Source organism: Gopherus evgoodei, chromosome 6, assembly GCF_007399415.2.
Source record: "Gopherus evgoodei ecotype Sinaloan lineage chromosome 6, rGopEvg1_v1.p, whole genome shotgun sequence".
Classification (NCBI taxonomy): Eukaryota; Metazoa; Chordata; order Testudines; family Testudinidae; genus Gopherus; species Gopherus evgoodei.
In genome coordinates, this window is record NC_044327.1 from 13,702,650 (window position 1) to 13,720,572 (window position 17,923).

Sequence of the window (17,923 nt, forward strand, 5' to 3'; positions counted from 1 at the left end):
TCACTGGAACCCATTTACAAATTTTTTCTTAAACATTACATGAATATATTATCTCATCATGGAATAGGGATTATAAATTTTAATTCTATAGTATGAGACATCTTTGAGCTTATTAAATGTGTCTTAATTAAAACTATCTTTAGATAGGTTTTCTCTTCAAAAAGCATTTTTTCCAAAAAAAATCTGATTTTTTTTATATTTAAAAAAATTATTGATTTTTATCCACCCTAGTATAAACTATACACTTTAGGTATTGGATTCAAATTCATATTTTAAACACCATGTCCTTTTTGCTAAAATCCTAGCTTGTCTGTGACACATATGTAACCTTTGGGTGAGTTAGAGTTGACTTCATTTCCCATCTCCAGTGCCTTAAAAAAAAACCCACCAACTTCTATAGAAAGTAGCTGCAGATCCAGAGTTCAATCTCTAAGGATTTTTAGCAAGGATTGCACAGGGTCAACCTCCCCACATTCAAGTCCCAAAAGGAACTAAAGAAATGAATTTAATTAAATAACTTTATCAAATATTATGATAAAGAAACAAATTATAATCTAATTTTTACAGCATGACATGGCTATTTTATAATTCACAGACATTACCTTCAGTTAGACATAAATAAAAAACAAATAAAAATCTGAACAGTTCAGTCTTCACAGAAATATAGTGAGAAGAAACTGAAAGTTCCCCCAAGCTTAGATTTTGTTCACCTAAGTCTCTGTTAGAGTCTTTGATCACCAAATCTATACAGTCTGCTGAGTCTTAAACAACATCTTCCCTCCCCTGGCTTGTAGGAACCTTCAGTTGGAATCCATGCAGATATTACATTTAAAGAAAAGTTGGTGAATCAGACTAGTTGAGACAATATAACTGGAACAGTTTGACTAAAATCAAAACAACCTTCAAAGCCTACAATTAAAATAGAGGTGGTTATTTTTCCCTCCCAATGTCCCCTGGCTATAATTAGCATTGCCCAGGCTTCCTGTTGGAGGTTAACAATATCACTAACCTGCTGCAAAGTGCTTCAGAGTTAGGGACACCAGCCTGCTTCCTGCTCCTGGCTCACCTTCTCCCAACTCACACAGGGCACATGGCCTCCTGCAAAGCAGCTGCCCTGACCGCTTCCCCTCACAGAGTCTGACCCCAACACCAGAGAACCTATTGAAGCAGATCCAATACTACCATCCACACTCAATTCCAGAAGCTTCTGGATGTGGAGTGCTTAATCTGCCTAGTAAGAATGACCCAGTGGTTAATTTCTCCTTGTTTTAAGATCCAAGGGGTTTGGATCTGTGTTCACCAGGGAACTGGGGAAGTTTCTCAAGGCTACCCAGGGAAGGGAGTGCTTGAGAATGGTGGCAGCGATACCAGATCTAAGCTGGTAGTTAAGCTTAGAAGTGTCTATGCAGATCCCCACATGTGCACCCTTAAGTTCAGAGTGGGGAAGGAACCTTGACAATACTGGAACAGAGTCTCTCTGGACAGGAAGCTGGTCATAGCAGCTGTACATGGATATGCTCTGGGCGGTGGCTGTGAGCAGTCCATGATGTGTAATGTGAGATTTTTGCTGGCAAGAAAGCGCAGTCTGGGCAACCTGAAATCTTGTTGGGAACCATTCTAGGAGATGGCAGGACTCAGAGACTCATGAGAGCAGTGGGCAAGTCCCTGGCAAGGGAAATGGTCCTCAAAGGAGACAGGATCTCTGCTCAGGAAGCCAAAGAAGCAGGCCTGGTCAGCAAAATCTACCCCATGGAGAAACTGCTAGAAGAAGCCATCAGCACAGTTCAGAAGTCCAGTTCTCCTGTTGCTTACATTGATATACATCATTAGTAGCTCCAGTTAACGCAAGGAAGAAGAGACTCAGGCCAAAGAAACCTAACCTCTTTTCTGCTGCTGCTGTAAACTAGACTAAGACCACTAGAAGGAGTCTAAGTAGTTGACATCTATACATTAACAAAAAATTTGTGCCTAAAAGCCATTTCTATATAGTTAATATAAGCGCTCTGAATGTGAGGAGTTCAGGATCTGAGATGGAAAATACCTTCCTACTCAATGGTACAGCTTTACACGCCTTCTAACCTATTATTAATTCCTCGCAGGCCATATCCTGAAATGTTAACATCATAGATTCTAGCATGTTTAATTACTGACAGCATCTTTATTCAAATTAAAATGTATTAAGACTCACTATTTCTAACAACACTCATTCAAAAGTTATGGGGAAGCCCCCTTAAAATTATGTTTTTTAAATCAAATACATTTTTTTAAATTTTTGTCTTCAGATTTCTGAGCTTTGAAGATCCACATTTTTCAAACTTTTCTCCTTAACCATGAGGGCTGGAAGCTTTATTTTATTTTTAAAAAAGCAAACAAAAAACAATTCTCATATGATCACTTTGCTGTGTGATGAAGTGGGACCGTTCTTAATATTTCCTCTGAATACTGTGTAGGTGCCTCAGTTTCCCCTATGCATTCCTTAAGTCTCCAGTGTGCATAAATGGCCAACGCTTGGTCTCCTGGCAACAACCATGTTCCTTCCATCTAATAAACCTTCCATCTTTTACTGGCTCGCTAAGAGTCATGTCTGACTGCGAAATGGGTATGTGTGTGCAGGACCCCCTGGCTTCCCCAGGACCCCGCCTGGGCGGATTTGTTGCGGGAAGCGCATGGAGGGGCATATGCTGAATGCTCCAAGGTCAGACCCAGGAAGGTGGAGCCATGTGAGCTACTTGCCCTGAAGACAGTCTGCTCCAAGGGAGAGGAGGCTCCCCAGAGTCCTGACTGGCTTTGTGGGGAGCAGGTCTAGAGCATCGCCCGGGGATTCCGTGACATGCTGCAAAAGCTAAGGCAGTAAGAAGACAATATAAAAAGAGTACCAGATATGATGGGGCAGGGGGGGAAAATCACAGGGGCTCATAATAAAATTGAACTTTACTTTGTATTTGTAATGGAAAAGCTGGTCAAAACTGAAAATGTTTCCCCTCTCCACACTGCAAAAGCCAGTCAGCCTGAGGAAACCCATTCTTAGTCTGAACCAGCACATTCTCCTCCTGACCTAAAGTCACTATCCATATCTGCCTTTACCATGCTCCCAGTCTAGTTTAAAGGACAGGTCCATCCAGCTTGGCTGATGAGTGTTGATTGGCTGAACTGCCTGGCCTTTTAACTCTTTCCTGCCTGGTCTTGGATGACTGCAAAGCAACTCCACTGAAAGAGAAGTTTTGTAACTTACCTTTTCTTGAGTGACCCCATATGTGGAGTCTCCTTGGTACCCCATTACAGGTACATAGACTGGAAAACTGTCACCACAGCTGCTTGGCACATTTGTGTGTAGGTTATGATCCTGAAGTTAGCAGTAATAAAATTCAAATTCTCAACTGATTTTTCATCCTAACTGTAAAGACACCTTCAGCTAGCTATCTACATCCCTAACTCTGATTATGTGGCAATGCAGAAGTCCAATAGTCCCCATGCAATTGGGCAGTATACTGTGACTCTTTAAGACATGTTGTGTTTGAGTTCCCTTTTAACCAAACTCCATTGCCTATTAACCGCCCCTGGACAAGGTGAGACATGCCAGGGAAAGCACCCAGAAGACCTTTCTCACCTTCATCTAAAAATTGACTTGGTAGGGAAAAGAATCTTTTCCCCCTTTCTTTAAAACACTCTTCCTGGTGCTATTTTGAGATTAACTATGGGAGATTGCCCTAACCATAAATATGTACTAGTATTACCCTTTTGCAAGATTTCCATTCATGTTCAGACCATTTAGTTTTCCTTCACTCTAGCAACCTTACTGCAGTAACGTCATCTTACCCTGGGTCCTGAAAGGACACTGTCCAGAAAGGGTCAGTGTGTGTAGTGGGTGGAAAATGATATAGCTCTAGCTTCTTTCCTTGGTCCTTTTTTGCTCTATCTCCCTTCACGCTCTTGAATCCCTTGTCCTTCTCCAGGCTGAAAATGAACTACAGGAAATGATCAGAAGCTTCACAATACTCAGAAGAAGCTGGACCAGGTGTGGTTGGAGTGGAGCTGAAGCTCCTACTCTGGAGGGAGGAAGGATAATTGTTGAGCACACCACAGGTTCCAGCCCTCATTAGTCAGGGTGGAGACTGCCATTTTCTGATTGCTTTCCCACATTGCCACACCCTGTGATGATATCATTAGTCTCATATAAAAGCTGAACAAGTGTTACTTCTCTAGGGCAAGACAGGAGAAAAGTAGGAAAAGTCAGGTGAGTGGTTATGAGGGACTGTAATCTGTTATGGGGGTTATGGTGTTAGTTGGGTTGAATAGTAAAATGTAATTATTTAAAACTAGTTTGATGCTTTTTAATTCTAGAATTAAGGAATGTTTTCTTATGTTGTAGTCAAATAAGTTATTTCTGTTTAGTGTGTTTGTTATGAAACCTGTCTTATTTGCTCTCTAGGAAAGCTAGAAGTAGATGAGGTGTAAAACATATTAACAACATCAGTACTTAAACTAAGCTCTGGCTACAATTGCTAAACATTCTCATCTAAATACTTTAAGCCCTGAGGTAAAAAAAAACTAGGGACTAATCAGGCTTCATTAAAATGTAACATAAAAGTGACCATGCTAGGTCAGACTGAAAAATCCATCTAGCCCAGTTTCCTGTCTTCTGATAGTGGCCCATGCCATATCCCCCAGAAGGAATGAACAGAACAGGTAATCATTAAGTGATCCATTCCCAGCTTCTGGCAAACAAACTAGGGACACTATCCCTGCCTATCCTAACTAATAGTCATTGATGGACCCATACTGCATGAATTTATCTAGTGTATTTTTTAACCCTGTTATAGGCTTGGCCTTCACAACATCCTCTAGTAAGGAGTTCCACAGGTTGACTGTTATATAGAAAAAATATTTCCTTTTGTTTGTTTTAAACTGATTACCTATTAACTTCATTTGGTGGCCCCTAGATCTTGTGTCATGAGAAGGAGTAAATAACACTTTCCACACCAGTCATGATTTTGTAGACCTCTATCCTATACCCCTTTAGTTGCCTCTCATCCAAGCTGAAAAGTGCCAGTCTTATCTCTCCTCATACAGCAGCTGTTCCATACCCCTAATAATTTGTTGCCCTCTTCTGAACCTTTCCATGTTTAATATATCTCTTTTGAGATGGGGTGACCATATCTGCACACAGTATTCAAGATGTGGGCATACCATGGATTTATATAGAGGCAATGTGGCATTTTCTGTTTTACTATCGGTCCCTTTCTTAATGATTCCCAACATTCTGGTTGCTTTTTTGACTGCTGCTGCACATTGAGTGGATATTTTCAGAGAAATATCAATAATATCCTCTCGAGGTCCCTTCCAGTCCTAGAGCCTATGAGTCTGACTCCAAGATCTTTCTTGCATGGTAACAGATAATTTAGATCCCATCATTTTATATGTATAGTTGGGACTGTTTTCCAATGCATTCCTTTGCATTTATCAACATTGAATTTTATATTTTTTTTTGCACCCAGTTGAGAGCCTTCTGTAGCTCTTAGTCTTCCTGGGACTTAACTACAATCTTATATCCTTGGCAAATTTTGCCACCTTGCTGTTTACCCCTTTTTCCAGAACACTTATGTATATGTTGAATGGGACTCCCCCAGTACAGATCGAGCCTTAGGCCAATCTAGTTCTTCTTGACCAGGTATGACTTGCTCCCAAATATGGATCTTGTTAATTTTTCAAAGGAACAGATAATTAGCAATGTGAGATTATGTTGCAGTAGGGCAGAAGAGCTTCCAAATCCATTGACTGGAATCCTGTTTTTTAAATCTAACTAATTAGATGGGTAATACTAAACCTATACTCCTACAAATGGAAGCTTGAGGGGAAAATAGTGCTTCTGTATAAAGTATTACTATACACTATAAAAATGGTGCAGAGTTACCTGGTGCAGTTTAAGAAAGTTGCACCTAATGGCAGTGTGACATGAGAATCTACTGGGGAGTCATTCTGTGACTTTTGTTCTAGTTTCTTCCAACACATCCTCTTAAGACATTAATAGATGTTATCAAGCTACAGTAAGTTAGACGACAAGGTAGAATTCAACCACAGGCTCTAAAGCTATGTGAAAATAGTGGTTGAACTGATAACAGATGTGAAATCTAACTTTGAAGTGCACTAATATTTGATAGCTGGTGTAACTCCTAAAAATGTTCTACCAAATCATCCTAAGAACTCAGACCAGTAAAAATGAACTTTATTACCAGGCAAACTAAAGCCAAGTTTAAAATCTAAATAAGCATCAGATAAACAAGTGTGGCTTTTGTACAAGGAAATTATCCTTTCAAACCTATTAATTCTTTGAGGGCCTAATAGAGAAAGCAGGAGTGGGAGATATTTATTTAGGTTTTTCAGAAGGCTCTTGAGTGCTTCACAAGAAGTTATTAACAAAATAAACTAATGCAGTGAAAAGCAAAGGTCTGTCCTGAATTATAATTAGTTAAGAGGAAACTGACCAGAAGTGAAGCATTCTGCTGTTCACCATAGTTAATATTTCATGTACTTGGCTGCAACAGGGGGTGAGCAGTCAGCAGTAGATGGTGGGGGAGAAGGAACTAATAGACAACAATTTTAGTCTAAAACTAGAGGCATGAAGCATGTCAGGGTGATCTTGAAAACAAAGAAGCTAAGATGGGTCAAATCCACGTAATCAAATGCATGATCATGCATGTTAGTAGACTCAACATCAACATATCCAGTGGTGTTCTACATCTACTTACGTATATGAGGAAGAGACCAACAAAAATGTGCAGTACTGATAAATGTGGAACTTCAATAAAAGAGAACTGAAATTAATGCAGAAGGGTGAACTTGTTACTATGTAAACTGGTGTTAAAAGCTAACCTCAAATACAATGTTCATTTCTAGTCATAGCAGAGATAGAGATAGCAGTAATCAAAAGGGTAACACAGCTGTCAGTATCTAAGCCATGTAAACTTCCCTAGGAACAGACTAAAAATTAGAGCTGCCTAGTTTTTCAAAAATGTGGTAGAGGTTTTGAAAAACTAATACAGGAACTCATATAAAACTATGTACCTCTTCCAGCAAGTTCTATAAGTTGGTAATGCATTGTGTATCATAGCATATTAGGGTTGGAAGAGACCTCCAGGAGGTTATCAAGACCAACCCCAACTAAATCATCCCAGCCAGGGCTTTGTCAAGCTGGGCCTTAACCTCTAAGGATGGAGATTTCACCACTCTCCTAGGGAAATAGCTTTTCCGACTATCCAACCTAGACCTCCCCCACTGCAACTTGAAACCATTGCTCCTTGTTCTGTTGGCTGTTCTCAGTGGTGGCAGATGAGCTCCGTTCTTTTTGGAACCCCCCTTCAGGTAGGTGAAGGCTGTTATCAAATCCCTCCTCACTCTTCTGCAAACTAAATAAGCCCAGTTCCCTCAGCTTCTACTCATAAGTCAGTTTTTTTTTTTTTAGTTGTTTGGTGTTTTTTTGGTCCTATGCTGGACTCTCTCCAATTTGTAATGACATACTCGGAGCTTAGCAATGCTAAACATTTAGACTTGCATGGTGGCAACTAAGGATAACTAGACTTGTGCTTCAGCACCCAATGCCCAGCAATCAGGTATTGGGTTAAGAACCTCACCTTCCCATATGAATGTTAATTCAGAACAGTACATCTGGCTCTTCCCACTGCTGGAGACAGTATATTGGACTAGATGGCTATGGAAAGTCCTATTTATAAGGTGTACTGGCTCTATTAGAGGCCAAACTCACTCTAATGTGGTGATGTCTTGACTTGGACTCCAACAAAATCAGAAGAAATGCCCATCTGAATGTGGGGAGGCAGTGGGTGACACTGAAAGCAGGAATAGAAATTCCAGTTGAGACAGACTTCTCTGAATAAGTCTTCCAGAAATTCACATGGAAGTGGTGAATTGTCTGACAAACATAATTCAATTGTTACCCTCTATTTCATTTTTAGCTTGTGTAGTTGAGATGGACTAAGGAGTCTCAACTATCTTGGCTAAATTTTTGGTTTTCCCACTACATCAGGCTTAAAAAAAAAACTTGACACTATGTACTGCTGACCTAGCCTGAACCACCTGTCAGAAGAAGCCCTCTAACTGGACATACCAAAGGCTAGCCCTCTGGTGGTCAGTATTTGACTACTCTCAGAGCTGGCCCTATCTAGGTGAGTAACACCAGGCCCCCACTTACAAAGTTCTAGACTAACCTTTCAATTAGGAAGGAAAGACTGACTTTGTGACCAGAACTAAAGAAACCAGCAATTCTTGTTTCCTAAAAAATGTAAGAATGGCAGGGCATGTCTTTTCTCCAAATAGATCATATCATATGTCAGGTACAATATGCAATGCTATAGGCAATATGCTATCCTCTCCAAAAGTCTCCTGATGGATGAGAACTCTCTCCTTTTTTCCCCCTTCCCCTCTGTATTTGGAACAGCACTTGCCCCCCCCCCCCGCTTTTTTTTTTTTTTTACAATAAGCTTTGAAAGCAGGAAGGAGTAGATGGTAATCTTTAGCCTGTTGGACTTAGAGCTCAATCTTGCAGAGAGTGGTATGGCTCAGGATAAAATGCCTCACTTTTTTCATTCTTTTTCAGTGGTATCTAATTTCATCATGTCTCTAGACGAAAACAAAACAAATGCTGCTGTCCTAGAGACTGATCTGGAGAAGCAGGTAGGTACATTATTGGTTGCTAAGCAAGTAGAGTTAAAGCAGGCTTGTAAACTAGCCTATAACCACAATCAGATTATTTCTTTTAGGAAAAAAAAGAGCCACTCTAATTCTTCCCAAAGACATGAGAACAAACTACTGGATGCAATTCTACAGCCTGTCTGCTGCAGGACAAGACTAGGTCACAACAGTCCCTTCTTGCCTTAAACTAATTCATGAGCGTTAAACAAGAAATGACTACCACTGCCATAATGAACTTGCAATGAAATCACATCTGGTCTCTAAAATATTCCCTTTGGGTCTGCCAGAGCCAGACTTCACTGGGAGTAGAGCATAATTGATAGCTGATAGAGGCTCCCTGAAGCTTCAGCTCATGCCACAATCTTGTCTCTTATCTGAAGCTTTCTTGGGATTGGTGAAGGAGAAGTCCTACCTTTTGTGTGATTGGTGCTAATTGCACCTACTGATCAAACTACTATACACTCTTGGCAAGATTCAACACTGCCTACAGGTGTGGCTAGTAGCACCTTAAACTAATCTGATTGCTTTCCTGGACTTTAGAGTATCTTGGGTGGGACATCTGACATAAGTCTCTCTTCAGTCTGCAAACATTCTAGTTCTATCCCAGGAACAGACTTGCAAAACTAATAGCAAGTGATAGATTAGTTCTTGCATTGGCCTCTCAGCAAAATACTGCTGGTAAGGAAGTATCTGGAGGAGAAACTAACCCTTTGCTGGAGTCCCTGAAAATGTTAGATACTGATTGAGCAACCCTAAGACCCTGGGTCACACCTGAGAATCTGCAAGTGTTACTGAGAATCTGTTTTAACCAACTAGACTCTAACTTTTTCCCTTTCTTAGAATGCAGTGAGTAGGGTGGCCAATCTGCCACTGGTCAGCTCTACCTATGACAAGGTTTCTGCTACTTACACTGCCGCTAAAGAAGACCATTCACTCATCAAGTCAGTCTGTGGTGTTGCAGAGATGGGAGCGAAGACAATTGCTACTGCTGCAGTTAGAGGTGTACAACCAATTCTGACCACACTTGAACCTCGGAGTGAGTAACGCTGTACCTGGGTGACAGGGGCACTTCTGCAAAAAGGCATATTGGGTGGGAACTGAAGAAGGTGAAGCAGCCTTTCCATGGGAAATGGCACAGGTTCACACTGGATGTGCTGACATCACCTCCAAAGAGGAGGAGGATAAAATATTTTATTTAGCACCCAAAACTACTAGGCAACATAGACATTTAAGACCAATCCTGCTCTGAAAAACCTACAATGTAAATAAACATGCAGACAGAGGAGAGATGGCAAACTATTAACAGGCCTTTCCTTATAGGTTTTAACTCTTGGCAGTTGGGTTTTGTCTTGACCTTTGGCAACTTTGCTCATCAAAACTGACATTCTGTCTTATTAAATATACCAAACAAATATTGCTCAACTTTACAGTCAAATCCATAAAACCTACAGTAAGTTTATCTATTCCTGTCCAAGTTGACAGCTTACTTACCAGCCAATAAACAGCTGGGTAACTTAACCAGCTAAAGCATAACCTTAAATACTACAGTACTGGCCTACAAAACTCAATTACATAAATCAGATGAAATGCAGCCAGCAGTACAGAAGAGAAACCTTAAGCAGTTTTCATTGAGATGTGGTTTTGCCAGGACAGATAAATCTGACAAATGTCAATAAATTGGGCCAAAAGAAATCTGAGGTTCAACAAGGACAAGTGCAGGACTCTGCACTTAAGACAGAAGAATCCCATGCACTGCTACAAGCTGGAGACCAACTGGCTAAGCGTCAGTTCTGCAGAAAAGGACCTGGAGATTAGAGTGGATATGAATCAACAGTGTGGCCTCCTTTTGCCAAGAAGGCTAACAGCATATTGGGCTGCATTAGTAGGAGCATTGCCAGCAGATCAAGGAGAAGTGATTATTCCCCTCTATGCGGCACTTGTGAGGCCACATCTGGAGTATTGCTCCAGTTTTGGGCCCCAATACAGAAAGGATGTGGACAAATTGGAGAGAGCCCAATGGAGGGCAACAAAAATGATTAGGTGGCTGAGGCACATGACTATGAGGGGAGGCTGAGGGAATTGGGCTTATATAGCTGCAGAAGAGAAGAGGCGGATTGATAGCAGCCATCAATTATCTGAAGGGGGGTTCCAAAGAGGACAGAGCTAGGTTATTGATAGAACAAAAAGCAATGATTTCAAATTGGAGTAGGGGTGGTCTCGGTTGGATATTGTGAAACACTATTTCACTAGCAGGGTCGTGAAGCACTGGAATGGGTTACCTAGGGAGGTGGTGGAATCTCCATCTTTAGGTTTTTAAGGCCTGCCTTGACAAAGCCCTGTCTGGGATGACTTAGTTGGGGGTTGGACTAGCTGACCTCCTGAGGTCTCTTCCAACCCTAATCTAGGATTCACTGTTTAGATTCCTTAATTTGAAGACACAGGTCTTGCCATTGATCCTACTCCATTAAGTCACATGATTTTTTTTAAGATTCTAAAGGCAATATAGTAACACTAAAAACCTAGTTTGAGTTGCCATAGCCAAACACTAATTTGTAAGGCCCTACTTGAATTGTGGGATGACTGTCAAAATTGTGGCTTGGTTGTGGAGAGGGTATGGAAAATTGCAGAAAAGTAGTAATGGACCTTATTTGCAGTAATTAGGTCATTACTATTCCGCAATTTTCCACTCTTGTGTGGGAATACACAGCTGAGAGTAGGGGGAGGGGGATTCTGACAGCAGTAACAGCTCCTACAGGCAAAATTGCAGTGAAAGCCTGATAGTGCAGAAGCCTCAATATCACAAGTTAAGTAGGGATTACTAACTTATAATTTACAATAGCAGATAATGTGATAGTCAGCATGGATTTGTCAAAAACAAATCATGCCAAACCAACCTGATGGCTTTCTTTGGCAGGGTAACAAGTCTTGTGAGGAGGAGGGGGGGCCAAGCAGTAGACATGGCATATCTTTAGTAAAGCTTTAGATAAAGTCTTGCATGACCTTATCAAACTAGGAAAATCCAACCTACATGGAGGTACTATAAGGTGGGTGTAAAACTGGTGAAAAAACTATTCCCAAAGAGTAGTTATCAGTGGTTCATAGTCATGCTGAAAGGGCATCACAAGTCAGGTCCTGCAGGGATCAGTTCTAGGTCCAGTTCTGTTCAATAGCTCAATAATTAGATAATGGCACAGAGTACCCTATCAAGTTCCCAGATGATACCAAGCTGGGTGGGGGTGCAAGTGCTTTGGAGTGCATTTAAATTTGAAATGGTCTGAAGTAAACAGGATGAAATTCAGTAAGGACAAATGCAAAGTGCTCCATTTAGGCAGGAACAATCAGTTGAGCACGCGCACACACACAATGGGAAATGACTGCCTAGGAAGGAGTACTGCAGAAAGTGGTCTGGGGATCATAGTGGAACACAAACTAAATGAGTCAACAGTGTAACACTGTTGCAAAAAAGCAAGTATTATTCTGGGATGTTTTAGCAGGAGTCTTGTAAGCAAGACATGAAGTCATATTTCTGCTCTACTCTCCACTGATTAGACTTCAACTGGAGTATTGTGTCCAGTTCTGGGCACCACATTTCAGAAAAGATATGGACAAACTGGAGAGTCCAGAGAAGAGCAACAAATGATTAAAGGTCTAGGAAACCTGACCTGTCAGGGAAGATTGAGAAAATTGGGTTTCTTCCCTTCTGGAAAAGAGAAGGGACGTAAAAGGTTGTTACAAAGAAGGGAGAAGAATTATTCTTAACCTTTGAGGATACATCAAGAAGAAATGGGTTTAAATTGCAATAAGAGAGGCTTAGGTGGGACACTAGGGAAAAACTTCCTAACTGTCAGGGTGGTTAAGCACTGGAATGAATTGCCTAGGGAGGTTGGAATCTCCCTCACTGGGGATTCTAAGAGCAGATTAGACAACACCTGTCAGGGATGGTATAGATAATACTTAGCTCTGCCATAAGTGCAGGGGACTGGACTAGATGACTTCTCAATGTCCCTTCCAGGCCTATGATTCTAAACACTAATTCAAAAGTACCTGCATAATTAAACATTGACTTACTGACAGCCTCTTCCTAGAGGTATAGCAAGCCATAGACTTCTCACCCACAATCTGCTTATTTTGTAGTAGGGGAGCACCTCGGTGTCCTAAATGACAGGACAAATCCCGTTTGTCTAGCACTGTATGCATTGTAACAGGACCTCCTCTGACTTACTCTTGAAATCAGTTGTCCCAGTTCCAAGCTTTCCCTGAACTCTGCTAAAACTGAAAAGAATTAAGGGACTAAAGTTGGCTTTTTACAGTTGCAGCAGTAAATGAATATGCCTGCAAAGGACTGGACAAGCTGGAGGAGAAACTGCCAATTCTTCAACAGCCAGCTGATAAGGTAACTTTTGTCAAGAGAACTGTTGGACAGAAGGATGCAGCAGTCTTACTTTGATTTTAGAATAATCTAAATCAGCAGCTCCTGATGTCAGTCATAGGAGCAGTCCCTGGTCATAAGGCCTTGGCCAAACCACATGGCTGCCTTGAAACAAAGGCTAGCAGTAAGGAGCTGCCCCAAATGAAGGCTGTTCTGATGGAAGAAACTACTAGTGGGGAAAATAAGGAAGTGAATTTAGTGCTGGAGCCTGAGACTAGAAATCTGTATGGATTGAGCATGGCACATCTGCACTAATACCACTCTTGTACCTATTCATAATCTGTTAACACCACTTCCCCCCCACAGGTGATCTCAAGCACCAAGGAGCTAGTATCTTCCACGGTAACAGGCACCAAGGATGCAGTTGTTGGTGCTGTCACAGAAGCAAAGGATGTAGTAACTGGAATAATGGGCAAGACAAAAGAGACTGTGCAGGGTAGTGTGGATGCCACCAGATCTGTAATGACTAGCAGCATGAGTGCTGTCATGGAATCCAGTGTGGGGCAGAAGGTTGTGAGCAGCATTGACACATTGCTGGGGAAATCAGAGGAACTGGTGGACTTCTACCTCCCAATAACAGATGAAGAATTAGGTCAGTGCACTTTTCCCAGTACACTAAATCTAGGAGATATAACCCTGACTTCCTGGAGAATGTTAAATGTCTACTCATACCTTAATTGTATAATCTGCCACTTGTTGTATCTTCACAAACAAATGTCCCTTCCATAAAGCATGCATTAAACCAGGAGTGGGGGAAGGTGTTTGGAATGCAGGATCAGAACTACAACTCTGGCTCTACAGAAACGAACATGCATCTCTAATCTCAAGATGCTAATTAACATGTCTTCACTGAGGCTACCTGGTGCAGGCTTTGAGCTTCTGGCCCATAACATGGGGCTGATTGGCATGGCTTCCTAGTTCTGCATTGTCTGCAGCAAACTTGAGTTGAATTTAGGATTTTGTGGGTGGGGATATAGCTGCAGGTACTACAGAGGTTGATAGTGACTGTTCACACACTAGGTCTCTACCATCCCAAAGCTTAATCTATACAATAGATGCTAAAATAGCTTTATTTACTGCTCCTGTTCCCCTTCCTTTTCTAAACAGGTGAGTACTATGCAGGTGTTGCTCCATTGTAGCCCATCTTATGTAATGCTTTGTATAAAATCTCTTGAGTGAACAGATTTCACAGTTGGTCTGGACTCCAAATACAGGGTATTTTTAGCAGCATGAACTCTCTAAGAAACTGCCTTTAAGAGCTGATCAACTAGTAATCAGGATAACCCTGTCAGACCTTTGCAATGATGATCTCTTAGCCTACTACTCCACTAGGTAATGGCTCCCACCTACCCAAATCATCTTGTACTAAAGCCATTTAAAGAGGCTGACTTGAGACAGGCTGCAGGCACTTTGCTGTAACTGAAATAGCCCCATTATAGGCTGTCATTGGGAGTCTGCTTACTACAGTAGTGCACAAATACTAATCCTCTCATGACTAGATTAACATGAACACCTGTCACTAGCTATAAATGACTGATCCTATTTTAGTTCAATTATATGGCCTGCTTGGCTCTTGGTGTATCAAATGAAATCCTCTGGGTACTGAGAGTTAACTAAATGTGTGTTTGTGCTGCACAAGCAAGAATGGGGGGGGGGGAGGATTCCTAGCACCAGAATGATTACAACAGATCAGAATTTGTCCTCCTGCCCCATCACCATGGTACTTCATGTGACTCTCTCAGCCTTGGCTAGGATTAAACCTTTATCTTCTCATTCTTTTCAGTTAAGCTTGCAACATCTCTGGAGGGGTTTGAAGTGGCCTCTGTAAAGCAGCAGAGACAGCCAAAGAGTTACTATGTGCGTTTGGGTTCCCTTTCAACCAAACTCCACCAACGAGCCTACCAGCATTCCCTGGGAAAGGTGAAACAAGTTGGACAAAGCACAAAGGAGGCTCTCTTCCAGCTTCAGCAAACCATTGATCTGGTAGGGAATGCAAATCATAGTTTGGCTTTTTTTTTTCCCCTAAAAGCATTCTGTCATGGAGTTGTATAGTGATTTGAACCCTGTCCCTATATATGACTAGCTTTCTGTGGGATGCCTATATTTGTCTACAATAGCAAGGCTTAGAGCATTGTCATTTGTGGTGGTGGATCCTGCTTCACAGGTCAGTCTGTAAAAGCAAGGGGGATTGGAGAGGTGGAGAAATACTGCTTCCTCAGGATTTGCCACCAATTCTTTTAAACTTGCAAATGTTTTCAGTTTCACCAGTCATGTGGTGCATGTATCTACTAAGAAAATAGATATGTGCGTCTGACAAAGTGGGTATTCACCCACAAAAGCTTATGCTCCAATACATCTGTTAGTCTATAAAGTGCCACAGGACTCTCTCTATTTAAGAAAATAGAGGTGAGCAAAAAGCTTTCTCAGTCATAAGCAGGGTCCCATGTACTCGCTTTCACAGCCATGTCTTGTGAAATCAGCCTCTAACACAGACTTCTGCTCCAGAGTCTGATTCAGTTTAAAACTGATTCTGACACTTCCAGTGGTTTTTTTTAAATCAATTTCTTGTCCCCAGGATTTGATGGCATCTCTTGCAGACAAAATAAATCACATGTTCTAAAACACTGTCCCTTTAGATCTGAGTACATTCAAGTGAGATGCCAACACATCTAATTGCTAAACACTTTTGTAAACTATGCAAACATTTTTGCACAAGATGTATGTTGCCTTTCATGTCTCCCAGGTAAGATGTAAAAGACAGCCATTGTACTGACACATTCCATTTTGTTGCTGGTTCACTTAAACTTCTAGTCAAAATGAAGCTGTAGTAGAATTTTAGCATGGCTCACAGCACACTGCAGAACTCACTTTCTCCCCATGTACTCTGCAAGATGATCCTAAGACAAGACCAACAGACCTGTAATGAGCTGTGATTCTCATGAATGTTTCCATGAAAGCATTTAGTATGGCATACAGGACAACTTGACATGGGATGGGGAGAGCTCAGATGTCTCCTGTCAGTCTTCATTCTAAAATATCCATCACTTGACATTCTTTCCCTTAGTTCCCCTCTGGTTGAGTTCCCCTCTGGCTGGGTGATCTACCAATAACCAGAGGTGTCTTCTCACCAAGACAGCAGAAGCATCCCACCTTTCTGTATTGGATGACAGAATTTTCACAGGAATCCACAGCTCTCTAAAGACATTGCTGATTCTCACTGAAGTCAGACTTCAAGCGTCTCATCCCTTTTCTTTTAATTTCTCCAGATTGAGTATGCCAAAGAGGCTGTGAGTCCAAAGCTTCATGATGGCCAAGAGAAGCTGAATCAAATGTGGCAGGAGTGGAGCAGGAGGGAGATAGGAGCAAGTTAGGACGAAGACTCTGCAAAGCCAGAGGTATCACCCTTACTGAAGAACAGTCTGGAATTTGAGCTTACCTCTAGCGTTTAAAGCTCAAGACTATGAGTAGTTAAATTCAGGGGTAGTATTCAGATGTCATGCCTTCAACCCTGCACTCTAATTAGAATGTATGAATGTTTTATACATGGTTTTTCCCATTAATTGTTAACTTGCTGCTTCACAGGTGATTGAGTCTCGTACACTGGCTGTTTCACGTAACATCATTCATCACTTGCAGGCCATCTGTCTCACCCTAGTATCCAGCATCCAGGGCCTCCCAGCCAACGTGCAGGATCAGGTCCAGGAGATCCTAACTGGCCTAGAAGACCTCCATGCTTCCTTCTCTACGGCTGCTTCATTCCAAGATCTCTCTAGCAGTATCCTCTCCCAGAGCAGAGAGAAGGTGGCCAAAGCACAGGAGTCTCTGAATGAGCTGCTGGAGTATGTGGTGCACAACATTCCCCTCACATGGATTGTGGGACCCTTTGCTCCAGCTGGAGACTCTGCAGTGGATGATAAAGTGGAGAAGGACTAGACAATCCTAGCTTCATCTAGACAAAGGAGGACAACACAAGCTCTGAGCTCTGCTTGTAAGAACATGACAGACCTATAGGTCTTTAGTCTTCAGCCTAAGTTTGACATACTACAGATAATATAAACATGTGGCTTTTCCTTGCAGGCAACTGACATCCATACAACATCTCTTGACCAATTCAATGGGTCAGGAACCTTTTTGTTCCGAAACTTTTTTTTCACATTTGCAATCTCAAATCAATTGCTGGCTTGTAGACTCCTGCATGTGCAAATAGTCTATGATCAGGTCTAGTGTATGATAGTTTGGCTGCCTGTGAGGCTCAAAGCAAATTCCAAATTGTAACCCTAATGCCCAAAAGTCAGTGTGTTGGTCAGAAACTGATGACTGCAGTTTCTGGGAGAAATATCTCTGGCAAAAGAACCAATTCAGGTTGCATCTTGTATTGGAAACAAACCTCCTTGTAGAGACTTGGTGCAAAAGACCAAGTTAACAGTGGCTGTCAATCTACTAGAACCCAAACACAAAATAGGATTAGACTTGATCTCTCTCTGTAACAACTGTCTTGCTGCCTCACTTAAAGGGAAGTGATAGGTTCTGCTGAACATGCCACTGCTATATGTCAAATGATATTGTATGAAATAAATACTACCTGCATTCTCAAATAAGTCTCTTGACTTCATTCCTTGATCCCTTCAAACATAGCATCAGCCTGGTTCAGAAGGCCTAGCAAGGGCTTCATTGCTTAGTGCTATTCCTAAATGTTGGCAAGAGTGAGACATCACCTAAACAAGATGTAGTTGGCAAGCTTTACTCTACACTGAACAACAACCTCTTTGAAGACCACTCACTGTGCACTTC

At 41.6% G+C, this 17,923-nt stretch overlaps 1 protein-coding gene across 1 annotated transcript; it reads left to right on the forward strand.

The window, feature by feature from the left end:
* Positions 1–2,595: 2,595 nt before the first annotated feature.
* LOC115653493 (perilipin-3-like) lies at positions 2,596–17,708 on the forward strand. Its single transcript, XM_030566857.1, has 8 exons — positions 2,596–2,599; positions 8,609–8,685; positions 9,544–9,739; positions 13,014–13,096; positions 13,439–13,724; positions 14,916–15,115; positions 16,399–16,527; positions 16,715–17,708. Exons 1-7 carry the CDS (start codon positions 2,596–2,598, stop codon positions 16,501–16,503), a joined length of 951 nt encoding a protein of 316 aa, XP_030422717.1. The 3' UTR covers positions 16,504–16,527; positions 16,715–17,708.
* Positions 17,709–17,923: the final 215 nt, after the last annotated feature.

Excerpts from the sequence above, each read along its gene's own strand:
- LOC115653493 (XM_030566857.1), top strand. Across the intron at positions 8,686-9,543 it reads AGACTGATCTGGAGAAGCAG|AATGCAGTGAGTAGGGTGGC; the intron begins GTAGGTACATTA and ends TCCCTTTCTTAG. Across the intron at positions 15,116-16,398 it reads TTCAGCAAACCATTGATCTG|ATTGAGTATGCCAAAGAGGC; the intron begins GTAGGGAATGCA and ends TAATTTCTCCAG.